Source organism: Scylla paramamosain, chromosome 15 (genome assembly GCF_035594125.1).
Source record: "Scylla paramamosain isolate STU-SP2022 chromosome 15, ASM3559412v1, whole genome shotgun sequence".
NCBI classification, from domain to species: Eukaryota; Metazoa; Arthropoda; class Malacostraca; order Decapoda; family Portunidae; genus Scylla; species Scylla paramamosain.
In genome coordinates, this window is record NC_087165.1 from 1,784,953 (window position 1) to 1,806,200 (window position 21,248).

Consider the following 21,248-nt stretch of genomic DNA (forward strand, 5'->3'; position numbering starts at 1 on the left):
GAGAGAGAGAGAGAGAGAGAGAGAGAGCTCTAGCATCACACCAGTTGCAGCGTCATCCTCGCCGTGAGTCTGGTCAGTGAGTCATTTCTCTGTTTCGTGTTGCCTCGCGTGGCGGCAAGGAAGGCGCCGCTGCTTCCCGGTCGCCGCCATCCGCTCCTCGCCAGCGGTCGCAGCATGAAGGCAGAATTGGCTGTGCATGGCAGCTATGGTAGAGTGGTCGACTTGAATGGCAGCAGTGTGCCTGAGGTGGTAGAGTCGGTGGGTGGGTTGGTGGAATGATGCCCGAGGCGGCAGAATCAGTGAGGAATGGAGCGAAATGCGTCATCATCGCTGCAGGAGCACACACACACACACACACACACACACACACACACACACACACTGTCACACACAAACACTTTTCACAACATTTGCTCCTCTCCGGAAGAGGTGTCTGCCGAATAAACAAATACTAACTAACAAATACTAACAAATGGCCAGGGCTTGACACGCGGATAGACTGACAAATGGAATATTCTATTGATGCCTCACGGGACACATTAGTGGGAAATATCGCCTGCAGTGCTGCGAAGCAAGACACTATACGGAGCGACGCCTCGAGGCAGCTGTTGCGTATACTGTTCCTGCTGTTGTTGGTGCTGCCGAGGCTCTCACAATAATTAGAGCATGTGATATTACAGCCACACTTTAGGCGGACGAGGACTGCGACTGTTACTGTTGCTCGGTATCAAATTATTTTCTTTTATGTTAATGCCAAATAATTTGTACTAATTTGTAACCCACAAACACGCTTCATGTTTACTGCAAAATATATTATTTTCAACTCTGCACTGTCTAGTTGTTTTTTTTCTTTTTTCAGTACAGTAGATATTGATGAATATTATTTTCTGCTTTACATTTTGAATTAAATAAACATGTTAACACAAGTGATAAACATTGTCAATTAACTTCTTAGGTTAGGAATATTTCAGGCTGCTGAAAATTCCATGAGCTGAGCCTCTGTCGCGAAGGAGAGTAAATCATTCCTAGGAGTTCATCAGTTCTCTCTCTCTCTCTCTCTCTCTCTCTCTCTCTCTCTCTTGCTTTTCCCAATTAATTACATGTTTAACTGTAAATTACCTTCCTTAATGGGGGATTGTACGATCCGGAGCTGAAAAAATGTTTTTTCTTTTTATTTTCTGCATTTTTTCCGCTTCTTTTGACATATGTAATGTTTTGATAGAAGAAATTCTTCCCCTTATGAAATGAGGTCTTCCGTCATGAAATTCCAGTTTCGCCCGCCGCCGCGAGACATGTATGATAAGTTTTCTTTTTTTTTTTCCTATTTTTCCCCATATTTTTCTGACATATCCGTTTTTCTTTAGTTTCCTATGAAAATCTACGGTTTTCTCACTGCGTACATCATTAGAGAGCACGAAATATTAGTTATAAACTTTTTTTTCTCACATTTATATACAAAAAAAAAAAAAAAAAAAATTATATAATTATTTTTTTTTTCGTAAATCCAGCAAATAATCAATCAGATCAAATAATCGGATATATTTAGCATTAACATTTAACTTATTTTAAACAGTCAAACACTGGTTTTTACTTAGAAATATGGCAAAATATAACAAAAATTGTTTTCCCCCCTTTCCTCCCCCGGTAATTAAGCATGCAATCATGAATCGCTCTCGGCCAATGTACATAACTTATCAGAGTAACTAAATGAAACTATGCCTGTCTTTTCAACATATTCTGATGTATGTGTCATGTGAATTTGAAGTCCCTGGCTGCAATTGGTGAATTGTAGTCACCCCTTAAACTTTATGACGCGATATCTCGAAATGGCGGATTTTGGCATATAAAAATTATCTTTCTGTTGTTGTTATTTGTGTTACACATACATGGGCCATTGCAGCTTAGGAAACTATGAGAGGCGAACAAAGTCTGCTATCGTAATTTTTTGTTTGGAGTTGATTTTCGTTTTTGACAAATATTTGAAAGTGAATTTTTTTTTTTAGACTTCTCATCGAACAAAAAAAAAAAAATATCTCACAAAAAAAAGCAGACATTCTTCTCCTATTCTTCCCGATTAAAATGTTTTTAAATGAAAGAAATTTGTCAATAAATAAGGGAGGAGATACGAGTTGAACATAGGCAATCTAACATGGGATTAGCGATTTTACAACCGCCCTTTATGTTGCTGTTTCTAATATTATATTCTTATTCATACGTCTGGCAATGGCGTTGATGGAGTATATAATTTTTAGTTCATTCTTCTATTTATTCACTTATCTTTTTATAGTTTGATGTATTGGTGTACATAGAGGCAAGTGTGAGCTGCAGCATCAGAGAGAGAGAGAGAGAGAGAGAGAGAGAGAGAGAGAGAGAGAGAGAGAGAGAGAGAGAGAGAGAGAGCAAAGGTGTTGAGGCTTTGGGAGTGCCGGAGTTGGATTAAGGGTAGGTTCAGTGCACGCAGAAAAATAAATGTGTGAATGGATTGTGTATCAGCTTTGTTTGGCTGCGAGGCGTGAGTCATCAGGGCGAGTGACGGACAAAAAGGATGTACGTGTATGTGAGGATATGGAGGGCTTGTGTACAATCCTTCGCTGCATTTTTGTGAAAGGTTGAGGAAGGATTCAGTTAGATATGTGTGATATGTGGCTTAGTTTATCTTTAAGGAAGTCAAGATAGTGGTAAACTGGCTAAATCACATAGAAACAGTATATTATATGGTTCATGAAATAATTGTTGTTCATGCGTCACCACCACCACCACCACCACCACCAGCATGCATGTCAGACTGGCTGGTGGTGGAAGTGGTGTTGGTGGTTGTAGTGACTAGTTGTACATTAGAAGCATTCTCATTCCCTTGTTTTTAATCAGCTGGCGCGAGATTGAAGAGAAGTTTTTACAAGTTTGCGTTTCCAATGTAATTACTGCATAGTGGGGAACTTAAACTTGAGAAATGAGTGCCTTTCTCCTCCTCCTCCTCCTCCTCCTCCTCCTCCTCCTCCTGGTGTCCATTAATCTGACGAACTCCCCCAACACACTTGAGGTAACTTTCCTGTCGTGACATTAATCTTCATTAGGGTGAGTCGTCCCGTTCAGGCCGCGCCCTCACACCTTCATTACGTGGCCGGAAAATTACACAACTCCTCGAGAGTTTGGTGGAACTCGTGACTTGGCAAACCTTCGTGCGGCGGAGTGCACTCTTTGTGTATTCAGTGTGGGGTGTATTTTTCATTCGTAGACTTTCCCCTGGTGAGCAGAATGACTCTAGTTGCACTGGATATAAATGTTTAGCCTCCATCACTACAACAGTCTTGATGCCTGAGTGCCCAATACCTTACCACACCAGAACACGCAAAAATGCATAACAATATTAGAATTAAGCTCACTTTTTTTTTTTTTTGCAATAATTTTTCACTTCATTACTTTCACGAAGACTGGAGAGAAGTTTAATGAATGACCATATTTGCAAGTTCTCGTTGCAGTTCTTTTATATGTTCCTCCTTCCTTCCCACAATCTTTTACGCCATGACATGCGCTCGTATCGACAGAAACTGAAGCGAACGCTGTAAAATTTTAATGGTGCAGAGCTTCGCGGTGACGAGTGTTTAGGTAAGGTTGTGTCGATTCATAAGCCGCGCGTTGCCTCGTCCCCTCAGGTCTTGTTTGATCTTGGGAGTGTCCGACAAAAATACCATAAAGAATGCCTCCGCCGGACAAACTGTGACATCAAGGTTACGGCAGTTTATTTTCCGGAGATTTCTCCAGATAACCATTTATCGACCAGTCGGTGAAGGAGGATGAAAAGTTGTGTGGAGTGTGCGGCGACCACTGACCACTGCACAGAGCGAGGCGATAGAGTTAGAAAGGAAGAATTTGGAGAGAGAAACTGTTAAAACTCGATTATGTTTCTTCGTAAATGCTACTACGACTCATGAGTAAGGAGACATTCATCACTGCGAGATTTCCTTTTAGGGTTGACTGTAAGGAGAGAAGAGGAGAGGAGAGGGCTCATTTAGTGACACGTGGCTTGTTGTCTGATAACAGCAAGAACTTCTGTCTGGCAAGTGTTGTAACCGTTGTTCCAGAGTGGTTTTGAATTATCAATTACCGCTGGACACTGTTCATTAGTTTCTTACCTTTGTATAATAGGTAAAGTCACTCTTGGTGAGTTTCTGTGGTTTTCAGGTGAATGTCAAAGGTGAACGTATAAAAATAGGTATATTTAGATATATGTACAGAGTTCTGGAGAAGGGTGTGGCGCGTACGGAACAACGGATGTGCTCTGCGTGGTACAACGTTACACCCTGGCAAGAGACTGCCGGAGCCGGCACAAGGGACGCTTAGCGCCTTCAAAAAGTGCTGACAGTAGAAATAGGGGCGGGTTGACCGCACTCACAGTACATGAATTTATTCATAATTATAACTCTAATTACATAAATAAGGCAAGGGAAAAGCTACTTATGGTTAAGAGTAATATATGCCAAAATACATTAGGGAGAGATTAACTATGGAGAATACTTAGATAATATAATGTAGGTGCTACTGATTACTTATCCATGGCAATAAAAGGAGTATGGAAAGTTCCATGGTGTGTGTGTGACGTAGGGTGGCGTGTTCATGTCCGCCCCACCCTTATGCGCCAACACCCACTATCTACACTTATGCATATATGTATACATACACTTATATTGCTAATCAGGCAAGGCATTGTAAATACAATACATATTATTATTAATTATGTGACACCGTTACACCGTCTGCCAGTGCTGTCTATCTCCGTCATAGCGTATTATTTTCTTTTTGTAATTAATATAGTAATGCCATTATATTGATTACTTCACCAGAACTTCGGTTTATAGAAGAGAACTATTTGCGTTTGATTATAAAGAGTCTGTGAGCGAGGACACTGATATACTTGTTCTCGCAGCAGCAAGTAATACAACCTGAGGGCACGTACAGAACTCTCCCTTAATGTCCAGGAAGCTTCACAAGACACTGAACACACAGCGGAAGGAACACTTAAGATGCTTAGTAAGGTGCACGGCTCTCCACCAACGGAAGGCTTACTTGTAACATTTGAAAGAAAAAAAAAAAAAAAAAAAAAAAAAAAGGATAATGAAAATGTTATATAACTCCATGGGAAGAAAAGCCTCGATTGTCTGCTTTCTGCGCAATGCTACTAATGATTGCGTGCACACACACACACACACACACACACACACACACACACACTCTCTCTCTCTCTCTCTCTCTCTCTCTCTCTCTCTCTCTCTCTCTCTCTCTCTCTCTCTCTCTCCTTCGTTCCCTGTCGGAAAAATGGAAATAGTTTAGGAGAAATTGTTTATTTTCATGATCACCAAAAAAGGATACAATACATCTTCATTTTCTTTTTGAACACTGGGATCCGGCTAAGAATTTTGAAGACTTATATATGGTCAGGTATGTTATACGGTTGTGAAACCTGGACTGTTAGTAAGGAAATGAAGAAGAGACTGAAGGCGGCGGAGATGTGGTTCATCAGAAGAATTATGAGGGTCCCGTGGGTGGCAAGAAGAACAAACCAGGAAGTGTTGCAGATGGCCGGCACGACGAGAGAGCTAATGACCACAGTGAAAAGACAGCTTGGGTATCTGGGGCATGTTTTGAGGGGGGATGGTCTTCAGAGAAACTGTCTCTTGGGGATGATCGAGGGGAAGAAAGTACAAGGGAGACAGAGGATGAAGTACATGAATGGAATCAAGGAGGTGGTGGGAAGAGAGAATATGGAAGAAGTAGTGGCACTCCATTGTTGCCAATGTCACCTGACACGGCACTGTGGTATGGTATGGTACTGATACTGATACTTCATTTTTGGTCAAAATCAATAGTATTGGTACAGCTACTACTATTGGCAAAGAAACTGAGCAGTTTTTCTTTCTGTTGCTTTATGTCATAAACTGTCAAAGATCCAAGTGCTGTAGAATTCACACATGCTTCATACAGACTAGTATTTAACTGTTGAGGCTTGTAGGGGATAAATTGGACTCCTTGGTTTCAAAGTAGGATAGTCTTAAGCCTTAACAAAACAGAGTTGTAGGATCTGAAAGAGTGAGAAAAAAAAATACATGTAGGTGTAGGCCACCTCTTGATCTCTTGCTTTTTACTTCACTGACTGACAAGTCTTCAGGCAATGTGGGTGTTTCTTGGGAATGTTGTATATTGTAAGGCACATCATCTTTATTCTGAGGCACATTGTCATGAGGCATATCATCCCAAGACACATCACCATAAGGCACATCTTCATAGTGAGAAAAAGTCTCCTTCATGTCCATATCATCTGCTTCTTCTCTAGTACATATCAGGTCAGAAAGTCCTTGGTCCTGGGATGATCTAAGGCAGCATTATAATGGAGACAACAGAGAGGGACATAAAGTAGATGAGGTGGCAGGTGTGCTGGTGGTGGTAGCCTCAGAGAAGCAAGGTTTTGATGGAAGTTTCTTGCCATAAGTATCTTCAAGGTCAGTCTGCTCCAATGAGTGAGCTGGTTGCTATGTGAAGGCAGTGCTACCAAGCAGCCAGAGGGATGAAGTACTCGGCCATTGCACTGAACATGGAGAGAGCTGATTCATCCACTCACACAGCTTTTTATTTGCATATACATTGCCAAAATGGGTATTTGATCATGCTTAGCAATGTACTGTTCAAATAATTCAAACTGGAAAAAGACTTCGTCCTTTTTTTTTGCTTTCCTAAAGATCCTAAGGGGTAAGATAACTGTTTTCTAAATTTGGAAATTCCTCCTTACTTTGTGTGATCAACTCACCATGTATCTGAGAATTGTGTCATTGATACTGTACTGAGCTTTTCAGGTGGCAGGATATGTATGAGTCTAGTGATTACATAGCATTGTAACCATACAAATCGTGGTCATTCTTTGAATTGGGCTCTTAAGTTTATTTGTATTGAAAAGTCGAGGACCTTTTACTTTCAACAGAGAGAGAGAGAGAGAGAGAGAGAGAGAGAGAGAGAGAGAGAGAGAGAGAGAGAGAGAGAGAGAGAGAGAGAGAGAGAGAGAGAGAGAGAGAGAGAGAGAGAGAGAGAGAGAGAGAGAGAGAGAGAGAGAGAGAGAGAGAGAGAGAGAGAGAGAGAGAGAGAGAGAGAGAGAGACATGAGAAGAGATGCACTTAAGATACCAGTAAGTCAATTTGTCCCTGCCCATTTTTCATGCCTGCTAAGAGGCTTTAAGTAAAATGCTCTCCCTGAGTAGCCTGTGCTACCATGATGCAAGATCCAGTCAGTTACACTCAAGGATTCTTCAATTATATGCATGATCTCCAGCACAGCAACTAATCACTTCACCTCAGCCTACTTTCTACCCATGCTGCAGACAACTTGGCTAAGTATCCGAAATAGTCTCAAGCCTGTGTACTTTTAGGGTGCTTAGTGTTATCATAGGTCTGCATACCCTAAGTTAAATACCACACTGGCAGTAGTAGATGATGACTCAGTGAGGCACATATGAAACCTGTATTATAATGACATGAGGATATGGGAAAGGTGCACCATGAAGTTAATAAACAGCTAGTGAAATAATAAACTTTAATAAGGTACCTGTTTTTCATTTGAAGTGGGAAGATCATGAAAAAGCAAGACAAGTATCGAAAAAGCAGAATATTTCACTATAAGCAGGACAGATATTCAAAAAGCAGGACTCTGTTCACCTTATACTAACATAACACAGCACCTGCCCCTTGTTTCCTTCACTTCATTCCTGCCACTTACCATACACTCCAACTTTCTACGTAATTTTTCCAGTTGTTATCAAAGCTATCTGTATCATCTCCAGTCTGACTGATATTTGATTCTTGAAGCATTAAGCTCCATATTACAGTGCTTTTGATATCTTTTCTGTGCTATAACATAATTGCTTAAGTTGATTTACTTGTCTCTGAGATATTTAATAAATACAATGGCTGCCTTAAGGTTATAATGGCGACAGATAATGCATGTAAAAGTGAATTACAGATAGGCATGTTCGTAAATTATTGAAAATCACAAATGACAAACTGTTGGGCCAAATCAGAGACCCCAACTTACTGAGTTCTGCCTATAATTTAAACTTGTAATTATTCAATCTGCTCATAAGTGAAAGTTGTTGACACATGTCTCCAGCTCTCCTAGGATTACATATGCCTAGTGTGGACACCATTAGGAATGAAACAATCACTTGTAAAAATAATACTGAAGTTAAGAGATGTAGGATGCCAAGCTGATCCAACAGAATTTGGTGACTGCTGTCCTAAACGATGATTCCTATCAAGGTAAGATCACTATGTAAATCAACAAAAATATAAACAAAGGTACTCTAAACATAAACAAATAGAGATGAATAATGTGAGTATTGTGAGATAAGAAGATAAGAAAAAACTTGGAAAAAAAAAAAAAACATAGTTACCAAAAGGATAGTTAGTGCAGTATTGAAAACTATACAACTTCAAATTAGATGATGAATAGATTGTAACCTTATACCCAACAAAGAAACATGTATATAATGAGTAAATGATAGTTTTTAATGGTTACAGATATAACTTTATTGACTACTGACATGTTTCCCTTATGTACCAAACAAAGTTAGTCCTCAGGAAAAAGGCCCTCTTGGAGTTGGTTTCATATTAACAATTTCATGTACCTTGATCCAATTTGCGTCAAAACAGAATTGTCTACAATTTGAGCTTTTTAATGCAAATTACATAAAAAAATAATAATTAAATAAATAAATAAACAAATAAATAAATAAATAATAATGATAATAATAATAATAATAATAATAATAATAATAATAAAAATTGCTAGAAACACAGTTGCTATAAGAATTGTCAAACTTTGCTCCATCAAAGATCCAAGTTAGATTACCAAATGAACTAACTGGTAACTCTCCCATATATTTGGATTTTAAATGATCAATGCCCATGAACAAGTGTCCTTTTAGCTGGCAGCTTGTGAGCTCCATATGGTGTCCCTTCTTCCAACACGTGTTTCAGTTCTCTATTCTCTCAAGAACTACAGGTCATATGAAAATCTTTATGGTTGCAATGCAATGGTTGCATAAAAATTCACTTTGCTGGTATATAAAGCATAACAATTGACTATGAAAGGTTATACCTATGATGTGGCAAATGCAAGTATTTATTGTTTCTCTTTATCTTTTCTTTTTAGTGGGTCAAGTTTGCTATATACTTGCATTTCTTGTTTTTCTTTTATAAGGTAAAATAATCTCCAGCAAAGCCAACAATGCATGTATAATACTGCTAGGAAAAGTAATATTTGTGGGTGAAAGCGATTACACAATAAAATGTTTTGTCACATGGTCAGGCAATTCTATGAGGCCCCCCATTGAGCCCCAGTGGGATGTCACAGAGGAAACAGAAACTTGTTAAACTTTTGGTGTATGAAAGGATTAAACTCACATAGTGTTTACAGCAGGGCTGGGCACTCCAAATAAACTTCATTTCATCAAATGTGAAAATACAAGTCCCATTATCATTAATTTTATCTTGTTGTGAATACCACTTGAGCATTATGTTAAGTTTAGGAAGATGTATTCATAATCAATGGTCTAGTTCAGTGATTCTCAAACTGTGCACCACAGCACAGAAGTGTGCTGTGAGCATTCTCCAAGTGCACCTCAAAATTTTCATGGATAGGTATACACTACACTAACTATAGAGTTGGTGTGCCATCAAAGTCCCTGATGTATCATTAATGAGCCACTAAGCAATAATGTTTGAAAACCTATGGTCTAGTTACTCATCCATTTCAGTTAAATCTTAATTGCATTGTTTTAACTAAGAGTAGGCAATCTGTGAAGTTTTGAAAGTGGGGTACATGATATATTAGTGATTTATAGCAAAATGTTATGCCAAAATGAAATGCCATCATAATAATAATATACTATTGGGAAACAGCCTAGCTACACACTCTAGAGTGGCCTTTGTAGAATACTGCCATCATATTCCCAGTGCCTTTCTTTCTTAAAGATAACTTGATGAGATGGAGCTAGGGCTGAGAATTATCCTGCTCTTTTATCTTTTTATTCCGAAAATGAGATAAGGCATTATGTAGATATCTTGCCTTGACTACTCATTTTAAGGAAAATGTCAATAGTATATATATATATATATATATATATATATATATATATATATATATATATATATATATATATATATATATATATATATATATATATATATATATATATATATATATATATATATATATATATATATATATATTTATATATCAGTACTGGACCATTTATACTAATAAATGGAATAATATAAATAAAATAAATAAATAAATATATATAAAAGTTTGCATGCAACTTTTAGTTTCCACAAATGCAATCACAAATTTGCATATCATTCATTGCAATTGTAGATCCACAAACAAAATCATATTTTGCAATTGTAGATTTTTCACTTTTTCAGAAGTGACCAGTTCTTATATATTCACTGAATAAAACTTAGTTACATTATCTACTACAAGAGCTAGATCAGCTCTTGCCCAGTATTGAGACATCATGTACTGCCCAGTATTGAGACATCATGTACTGCAGGCTTCAGATCATCATGCCTCAAACATTATACAAGATACATTGAGGCATCATTTACTGCAGACTGCAGACCATCACACCTCAAGCTGCTTAAGATATTAATATTAAATAAGATACATTTCATAAAAAAAAATAAATAAATAAATAAATAAATAAATAATAATAATACTGACCTTGACTGAGATGAGGTGGTCATGCCACCTGCCATACCTAAAGTAACAAAAAATTACTAAACAATTAATTCAAACACCAGATTTTAATGAGAGTGGTACTGCTAATCACATAATTTGATATATCAGGTCTAACAACTGAAGATGACTATTTAGGTAAGCGTCCAAGGAGGATGCCTTTATATATATATATATATATATATATATATATATATATATATATATATATATATATATATATATATATATATATATATATATATATATCTCGACTGCCAAAAAAGATTTTTTAATAATGACCGTATCACTTCACATTATGTTTACTCTAGTCTACCGGAGGTAACCAAACAATTATCTCTTTTGACAGCTTTATGATCAGGAATCTCACCTGAAAGAAGAATTAAACTGCCTGTTTGAGTGTACAAACAATGTTGAATGTACTATTACTCTAATAATTTCATTGACTGAGACAGTCTCAGCAACATGAAAATTCATCCTGTTAATTTTCTTGAATGCAGTACAAAACAATATGCTGTCAAAAATGGCTGATTTGAAATTTTTACTACTTTAAGAACCAAAATATATATGATTATATTGGTTCACATTAAGGCTACTGCAATTTTTATTTCTTTTTGGTGATTATTTACAATTGCCATTCAGCTGAGGAAAACTCAGATATTATCCAATCAGCATGAGGAAGGCAGAAGTTATACAATGTCATATTGTCCTATTATTCTATTATTTTCAATATTATCATTTACATTATATTTGAAAATAATTTTTCATATGAATTTAGCTTATAATTTTCAAAATTCATTGCCTCTTAAATCATATCTTGTTTTCCTTCAGGATACCAAATCAGAAATAATGCTTGGTAAAATATATCCCAGATCCCTATATACAGTATAATGATGGAATCTAAATTTGAATAAATTAAGCCTTCATAAAATTTTGATTACACTGATCTAACATCAGTATATAGATGGAATCATATTACAGTTTAACAAGTCTACCAACAAAAAGCACCAAACCAGAACGTTGATCATAGATGAAGAACATAAATGGATGGTCAGCAATAAAAGGAGGAATGGGACGTATAAGCATTCTTACTTGCGCCACGACACCTGAAGAGAATGGATAAAAGAAAGTGAAATGTTGCCCCAAATTTCAGTATTAGAAGTTTTTGCCAATGTTAATGGAAAAATGCTAAGTATGCAATCCTATATTAACTAGAATTCAAAGACCCTTGTTTACCAATTATATGCATTTTCCCCATTTTCAACTGAAATTACTGACAGATTTAGTGATCCATCAATTATTCATTAACTATCTGAACTTTGGTACTTGCAAGACAATTTACTGTTCATGTATTTCTGAATTCTTATTTTTAAGGTGCATGTGCAGATCATTTGTGTGGTTAAATTTTAGCATTCCAGGCAGAATAAACCATTTAAATTTTAGCATGTCAGGCAGAATAGGGCATTTATAGTCATCATAGGTTGAGTTACTCTAGAGGCTAAAGCCTTTCACCTATCCTACTCTTGGGGGAGGTGATTAGTGCACTACAGTACCCTCTCCAGTTTTGTACTTGCTTTCTTCCAAAGGCATAGAGCTAAACTTAAGAACCAAAAAACTTGGAGTATTGAGAACACTGAAAAATGCTTTTTTATTCCAGCTGCATGGCTTAGAACTGTGTGTGTGTGCATTTTGATCTCACATCTGATATAACATAGTGATATGGCTGTTTGGTGCTGCTGCATCTAGAACTATGCAACTGTGTGTTTTGTCGTCACATCCAGTACAACACTAGTGAGGCGGAGCAGCACTTCCACATCCAGAATTGTGTGAGTGTTAGCAACATGGTGTGGCACAGCACATCCAGAACTGTGTGATTGTGTGTTTTATCTTTCACATCTGGCATGATGTAGCAGTATGGCAATGAAAGCACAAAACTCAAGGAAATTATGTGCAAGAGTTGGGATGGCAAAAACTTAGGACTTGGTGTGAAGCTCAAAGATCTGGAAACTTGAAGAGAACTGTATATGTTCCTGCAACTACCCAAATGTTTATACATATTTATGATATTTTCAATCACCTTATGGATAAGTTGTTCTGAGCTGATTTTTAAAAATATCAATAAGAAAACAATGATAATATCAGAGTAATAATTATTTCCATATTACTGTAGCCAGTATGGCGCATGTTGGCAATCTAAGGACAAAATTATGTAAATTATATGTTTATTTGTTTCCACAATTTTTATGAAGGGTTAATACTTTAATATCATTATTGTTTTCATACTGGTACTCTAAAAAATCAGCTTAAAGCAAGGTTAACTGATATAGTGATCCAAAATATCTAAAATAAAAAGAAATTAAGGAAGCAGCAAGCTCATTATAAATACACAAATCACCTGTCCCACAAAAAGGGAAGATGAGGCTCAGTGGATAGCTTCTCCCACACTGCCTTTATTGTGGTAATAACCCAGACCATGCTCATTATATTTTTTTGCTTAAAAGTGTACAATCTAAATGCCATAACCATTTTCAGTAGTGGTCTGGCATAGCATACAATTTTTTATTTTCTACTGAAAATGATTCACATCCCCGTTGCCCGATGACAGGTGCCACCACCCTTGGGAAAAACTGTAATGTACATCACTCAGTTGACTTTAGGTAGCAATTCCGTAAGATATAGGAAGAAGTATTAATAGACTCTTCCATTACTTAAGGTTCTCAGTCTATTTTCTTGGGAAGAGGAGCTTTTCAGGGCAGTAGCAGGCAGAGCAGAGGAGAGGCATGTGAAGTGTGTGGTGGCATCATGTGCTCGTGTTTTGAGTTTGCACATATAAGTTCTTAGCCAACTATAATTTTCTCCCTACTTTAGCTTCATGTCAACTATGATATTGCAAAAATATATATTTTCTTGCCAGCATATTAAGATATGATGCAAGAAATGCACTAACACAAAAAAAAAAAAAAAAACAGCACTACTCTGGGATTAAAGTCACAGCCATGAAATTAAGTCGGACAAAATGCCTATTGGTCAAAAAGAACATAAGAACATAAGAACATAAGAAATAAGGGAAGCTGCAAGAAGCGACCAGGCTTACACATGGCAGTCCCTGTATGAAACACACCTACTTATTTCCATCTGCTATCCCCATCCATAAACTTGTCTAATCTTCTCTTAAAGCTCTCTAGTGTCCTAGCACTAACTACATGATTACTGAGTCCGTGATGCAAGATATCAGATAACACAAAATTAAGGGAGAACACTATTTGACTCTTCATCATTAAAAATTAGGCTTATATCAGAAGCCCCATTTTCAAAATCTCTATATATAAATCCTCTGCTGGGAAGCGGTTAAATGTAGTGAAATATTGAGATGACACTAATTATATAATTACAGCGTGACTTTCAATACCTAAAAGAACATTTTTGGGGATGGTGACCATGGAAAGGATAAGTCAGGACACTGGCCCCACCACTGTTCTTGAACTTTTATTTTTCATCCAGCACTTTACAGTATACTTAGATATCCCAATCACATTCACAGTTTTTTCATTCCCTTTCTATTTTGTCCAGAAAGATTGTCTGTTTTCTCTTGGCAGTAACTTATTAATTGCCATTGCCATTGCTGGCCTTCTTCTCCCCCTCTCTCACATGCAAGCTGCTGTGACTAGTGTTGTGACTAACAAGTGGTTCAATCACATGAAGAGTTTGTATGTTCAAGTATGTGAACTGTATGTGGAAATACGTACACAATACATATCATGTACATATTTATTTTTACTGTGACACCAATAGTAGGAATGTGTGACCCATACACGACAAAAGCGTGAACCTCATGGAAATAATGCCTGAAAGTCAAGATGGTAAGAGTTTATGACTCAACACAAAACTTGAGGATCATGAAACTCAGATACTGTGAAACTTGGGGGATATTGTAGTCATAAGAAACTAGGGATTTTTTTATTTTTTTTTCCTTTTTTTTTTTTTTTAAGAAAAAGCAATCATTGTTGTTGGGCTGACATTTCCCAATAAACAAAAGATAAATTTCATATTAGTTTCACTTCGTAACTCGCTGTTTATCTTACATTGCTGGTTACATACTTTCATCATCTAATCAACCCCAAGGCCCCTTCTACTGTGCAAATGGAAGGGAATTTCTCCAAATAAAAAAAAATCAAAAGATCTTACACTAAAAAAGATAACTGCATAAGTAGCAAATAGATACTCACATGTAAAGTCTAACTATAGGAATATAAAAACTTAACAACAGTTACCCAAGAGAATGCATTACATAAAATAACCAACAAATGACAAACATACCTGTTGCTGCAGCAGCTTCACTGCCTTTTTCATTTACTTCCAAGAAAGATTTATGAATCACTTTGGAGACAAACAGGTTCTTGTTGCCTGAGATCCCAGACAGGTCAGCTGACTGCTCATCAAAAAGATCCTTCATTCCCATCTATAACAATCAGAAAATATATGCAATAGTCCAAAAATTTTGCATTAATAAAGATGTAATGGATACTTAACTAGAATAACATTTATTTCCAAGCCAGTTTCTTGGAACTCCTTCAAGAACATGAGTCACAGCAGAAAATTCTTATATGCTCCTATTCATGTAATTAATACTTAGAAACTCTAGTTCCCTTTTCCTTGAAATTTCTCATACATTTTTCCACATCCCATATATCTTTCCATGCTCTATAGTGTTTCATTGTACTTCAGTTCTGCTGACTTACCTCACTCAGAGTGTCAACCAGATCAAGTGTTTCTTCTAACTTGAATCTAGGAAAGGAGACCTCAACTTCAACTTCACGCAACTTCCTGTGAAGTTCACTCAGATCTGTTGTGGCTAATTTGCTTTCAACTTCTGCTAAACCATCTCGTTTATCAGGTAACACAAACACCATGCTCAATCTGGAACCCTGAAATTTTGTCACAATGTTAAAGAAGAGCAGGTTTGTAATTTATACATTCTAATATACACAAGTTTGATATAAAATGTATTTATATTTAAAAAATCTAAACATAGTATGAAACATGAAATAATGAAAGTAAGATAACTAATCTAGTCAGAGCAAAACACAAACATATTACAGATAAGTGAGTGGTCCAAAAAATGCCAAATGGATTTTAATATCATTAAAAGAGACACCTTTCACATAACACTTTCAATAACCAACTTTAAAGGGCATGAACATAAATAGCTGTTTCAGAAAAGATCTCCAGCTTATATATGTAATGTATTATTCTCATAACAGAACTAACACAGCATTTCATCTTATCAAAAAAGAATATGGGAATAGAACAAAAGGTATACAACAATACTTAGGTCTGGGCACACTTAGATTATGCTGGACAATTCAGGTCTCCTTATTATAGAATGGATGTAGACATACTAGAGTCTGTGAAAAGACAAGGTCTTCTGTGAGTGCCTACTTACTTGATTTAATCTTATTGATTTATCTATTTGCTCATCCTGATTACTATTGGCCACTGGTGAAATAAGCAGCATGGACAAATTTACTTTACTTTTATGCAGATAAGGTTGAAGACTAACAACAATTTCTGCAATATTCAGCTGCTTCTGAAGTCTTCCTATTTGTCAAATTTTTTTTTTGTGTGTGTGGCAAGGGTACAAAGGAGCTTTCCAAAAGGTGGCTTGTTATTTGTGACATTTTGTTCCAACCTAAGGAACATCTTCAAGCAGAATGAAGCAGTTTGCAATCAGCCTGTTATGTGGGGCTAGAACCCACAGAGGCAGTGTGTGTCTCTACCTTCTAATATATATGGGTATTGGCTCCATCCATAAACACACAAGCACAAGATCTGTAAATGTTACCCATTATGAAAAGGAAAGTGCAGGAAAACACCACACTGCCTCCCAGTCAATGAGGAAGCGGATCACATGCAGAGACCAATCACACTGCCTTTGTGGGTTTGAACCCCACATAACAAAATGACTACACACTGCCTCATTCTGCCAGATATTTCCAAGGTTGGAATGAAAAGTCGCAAATGACAAGCCATATTTTGGAAAGCTCCTCAAGGCCCTTATGCTCGAAAAGAGATTTGCTTAGACAAATGGAAAGATTTCAGCAGAAGCTAAATAATGCAGAAATTGCTGTAGCTTTCAACCTCATTTGCATAAAAGAGAATATACTTACTGGCTAAATCAACGTGAGATTTATTGCTGATGTCACTAAACATGAACATAGTTTTGAAAAAAGGTGTTGTTATTGTTTAAAGATAAATAGGGAAGCTTTGATTAGTTGCATGTTAGGGAAAGCTGCTGTGCTGGGAAAGACATATATACTGCATGGGGTGTTAAGATAGGTATGTAAATATTAATCTATGTTAATAAAAGTACATATTCTGTAAGGTTAAGTTTTCAACAATTTGTTATCCTATAGTTCCTAGACATTACATCACAAGAATGCTATATATGCATACTAACCTGGTAGTCCATTGCCAAGACGGTGGCTCCAAGATCTTTATCAAAGAAGATGCGAAACTCAGATTTCTTGTACATCATGGGCACCTTGACATTCTCAGTGTTTGAGGTCCAGAACTCTCGGTCATAAGTATCTGCTTTATCAAACTGCTTAGCCCATAACCCCTTGAAATAAACAGCATTCACAAGCACCATCCTTGTCAAGGAATCTAGAACACCTGAAATATATAACAAACATTATGATAAACAGGAATTCATCTGCATATCAAATAATGTGGTATATCAAATTAAATTAATCATAACTTAACAATGTCTTTGAACTCAAATATGATGTTTTGATTATTGAACTTTTCACAATAAGTGGTTGTCTAACTTTTCATTTTCATTTTATGTTCTTGGTCTACATCAACTGAAGGTACTTTAGCACAGTTCTTGCATTTGGAGGCTTTAGATGGTCATCCCCTTTTGGTTTCTGAAGCTTAAATGGTCAGCTCCTGCCTACGGTGGTTCAGGCAGGACTTTTTAAAGATAGGATAGGTCGTTCTGATGCACATGGCTATTTTTAGCTGACTGGTAATAGCTTGGAAAATGGCTAGCTTCCAGCATGAGTCAGATATCAGTCACTGAGATCACCACGCTTGAATGCTGGTCACTCAGCCACCACCTCCTTGCATCTGATACCCATTCCTAAGAACAACCCCTAAGGAAGAGTCACAGCCAGAGCATTTATTCCTATCCTTACATCATATAATCTCAATATCCTCTTATCCTTATCTCTCATGTATTCAAGCATTGTCCTCTCAATTCACAAGTCATCCTCTTGTACCAACCATATCTCATACACACATATACTCTCTTTGTTATCTTTCTGCCATTCTTTCTATGTGACTGGACCACCTAAGGATGTTGTGTATAATCTCCTCAACCACATTTAGATTTTTCAGCTTTCCTCGACATTACAGATCTGCTACCTCTACTTCCACCAGCTTCACCAGCCATTCTCTATATACAACAGATGTTTTTTAGGCAATTAATTTCAATTGCTTGGATCCAGTCTTGTTTCTACATACTGTCGCATATCCATATGTAAACTGCTAACCGTAAATACACGGAGATGGTGGCTGGTTGGTCAGCACACTCACATGCAGAGAGCTTGGTGATACACATTTGTCTCCTACCACAATCTAGCATTTTTCAAGTCACTGCTGAGTGGTTGACATAACCAATGTAGTTCTTATGAATTCTATCTTCAGTCATGAGAGCAGTGGGAAACTCCAGCATGACCCTCTATGTACAAGCATTGTCCAAAAAGTGGGCAGTGTTGGACCATCTAAGCCTCCTAGAATTATATATATATATATATATATATATATATATATATATATATATATATATATATATATATATATATATATATATATATATATATATATATATATATATATATATATAAAAGATAAATAAATTAATATAGAACTTACTGGTGCTTAATGGAAAAGCATTAAATGAAAAGAAAAACTTATTGTCCTTTTTTTCATTATACATTCAATGGGATCTTAACATTTTTTTCCCATAGCTATTACTATTGCCTTCCATCCCATATTTTCATATTCATATGCAGAGGATTCCTAATTATCTTGTACCTATGGGAGGTTGCATATTCCAGTTAATTTAGTCTTGTAGTTGCTCAAGTTTCAACACACTTCTAACTGCACTTCCTTGTATCTGCTAAAACCCACACTAGCATCACTCTTTCTTTTTCTTTTTTTAACAAATACATCCAGGAATGTTTTTTTCTGAAGGTAGTATTTCTAAATTCAAGTAGAGATGAATGCACAGCCTGTAAATGTTATCAAGTGATCTACAAGTACCCATTCATTGGCCAGTGATGCTTAGCAGAAGTTAAAATCATCCTCATATCTGTACATATGGTAATCCTTCTTGTTTTCACAATAAATGTGACTCCTCATCTACTTTGTCAGTAGAAAACTGTATTGATCTACTATTCAACTATCCTCACATTTTAATGAATGCTTTGCAAAGATGTATGCACATGTTTTCTTACCTCTTTTTTAAATAAAACGAGAAGGAAGAAAGCAACATGAAAATTAAATATAGGAAAGGAAAAATAGCACTAAGAAGAAAATATATTGTACCACTCCTCTTCTGATCAACAATTAATAAATATCGTAACTTTTGTACCTGAGGGAATGAGGTCCTTTATGCGGGAGTTGGTCTCTTTCTCAACTGCTGTATTTATCTCCTGCCTCACTTCCTCACTTGCACCAAAGTCGACAGTTTTAGCAGTGCTTTGATACTTTTCTTTCAGGATTTTATCATACTGGCTCAGTAATGACAGATGGTTTGACACATAGGCCATGTTTGATGTGCGAAGTTCATAATCTCCAGCATCAGTCTAAACAAAGAGAAAATTCAAAAATTATTTCATCCTATTTCAATACTAAATAATGTTATGTGAAATGAAGTAAACAAATAAAAATGCAGGCCAATCAGATCAACATCTTGAGAACATCCTTGATGATCCTATACTTACATTAACTCTCATTCATAATCCTCTTCAGAATTCAATTAAATTGTTCTTTATCATGTAGCTCAGTGAGACATCATTAGGTAAAAAATCTAACCTATGTAAATTGTATGAGCCTCCCTTTCAAAACAATCATGACAATATACTAATTACACTATGTCCTGCCCCACAACATTTCTCTAATGGGATTTCTCTACCTATATTAAGAAATGCTATATACAGACTATACATAAGCATTTCCTTGCAAAAGAAAATTACTTTTCATTACTTAGTAGGTTATCATCATAACACTAATGACAATGTTTTTATTACATGTTGAATTCCTATTTCAAAATCACAAACCTTCATATCAGACACAACATCCATAAATGCATCATGAACAACTTCTTTGTCATCACTCAGGTGCATAACAGAGCGCATTTCTTGTTCAGTATTTCCTCCTGCTCCAGCATATGTCATTCCTAAAGCTGTCATAATACTGAAGGGTGAGTAAAAGAGGTTGCCTGACTTCTTCTCAGCCAGTTTCTGTCAAAAAATTAACAGAAACATTAAGCATCTTTTATGATACTCAACTTATGAGCAATAAATAAACTTAGTAGCTAAATACTACATACAAAGAAAACTTTTTTTGTTTTGTTGTAGCTTAAAAATTGTGATATACATTGTTTGAATACCACAGAATCATTTAAAACGACACATTTATGTACCATGAAAATTGTGAATACTTTAACAAAATGGACATACTTCTGCTAAATGCCTGGCATTCTGCCAGACAATACTCACTGTGTACAGATCACATGTAAATCTATTCTGGCTGGCAGCAAGGGAGGTAACTGCTTCATGATGTGCATAAGGAGGAAATGATGGTCCCCCAGACCGATGACTTCCTGATGCTCCACGGATCATGACTACAACAGAAGTACCGCCAGTAAGACCCTGTCAATGTATTATCCAAAGTTGTTAGTGATAAATAAGGAATGTATTATGATATGAATGGCTTTTTACAATATATGTATCTTTATGCAAATACTGAGTCATTAAAATGATCTGAAGAAAACTATGCACCATAAACCAAAGCTTCATGAGAAGGGACAAAGTGATGATAGGAAGTTTTTGTTTCTACAAAATAAATGTTTATTTACAAATCTACTTCTGAAAATTGTCAAGGAAATATAATAGTAAAGATATTATATACTAATTGAACAATTTTGTTTGTAATCTTAGGCCTAGGACAGTAATGATAACTAACAGGACCTGTGGATGGTATGATCATTTAATTACTGCAACATCTGATGGGTACATTTAATAGGAGGAGGAAGAGGAGGACAAAGAAGAAAATGAGTAGAATGATGATGATCATGATCAGGAGGAGGAGGAGGAGGAGGAGGAGGAGGAGGAGGAGGAGGAGGAGGTGTAGAGGACTTAGTCAAAATGTGTACATATAATACCAAGGTGTAGAAGAGGAGG

At 36.4% G+C, this 21,248-nt stretch overlaps 1 protein-coding gene across 7 annotated transcripts in view; it reads right to left on the minus strand.

The window, feature by feature from the left end:
• The window catches only part of LOC135107268 (leukocyte elastase inhibitor-like), a 40,402-nt gene that overhangs the window by 16,664 nt on the left and 2,490 nt on the right, over positions 1 to 21,248 (minus strand). For 3 of the 7 annotated variants that reach the window (XM_064016933.1, XM_064016934.1, XM_064016929.1), the window contains exons 2-8: positions 20,565 to 20,689; positions 20,124 to 20,306; positions 19,436 to 19,649; positions 17,237 to 17,451; positions 15,519 to 15,704; positions 15,097 to 15,238; positions 11,116 to 11,885 (exon numbers count right to left, since the gene is read on the minus strand). In XM_064016933.1, coding sequence (XP_063873003.1) covers positions 11,755 to 11,885; positions 15,097 to 15,238; positions 15,519 to 15,704; positions 17,237 to 17,451; positions 19,436 to 19,649; positions 20,124 to 20,306; positions 20,565 to 20,687 — 1,194 coding nt within the window. In that variant the 5' untranslated portion in view covers positions 20,688 to 20,689 and the 3' untranslated portion in view covers positions 11,116 to 11,754. Of the gene's footprint in view, positions 1 to 11,115; positions 11,886 to 15,096; positions 15,239 to 15,518; positions 15,705 to 17,236; positions 17,452 to 19,435; positions 19,650 to 20,123; positions 20,307 to 20,564; positions 20,718 to 21,248 lie in introns of those variants that run through there. The other 4 variants (XM_064016931.1, XM_064016928.1, XR_010271672.1 and 1 more) reach the window with 2 other exon arrangements.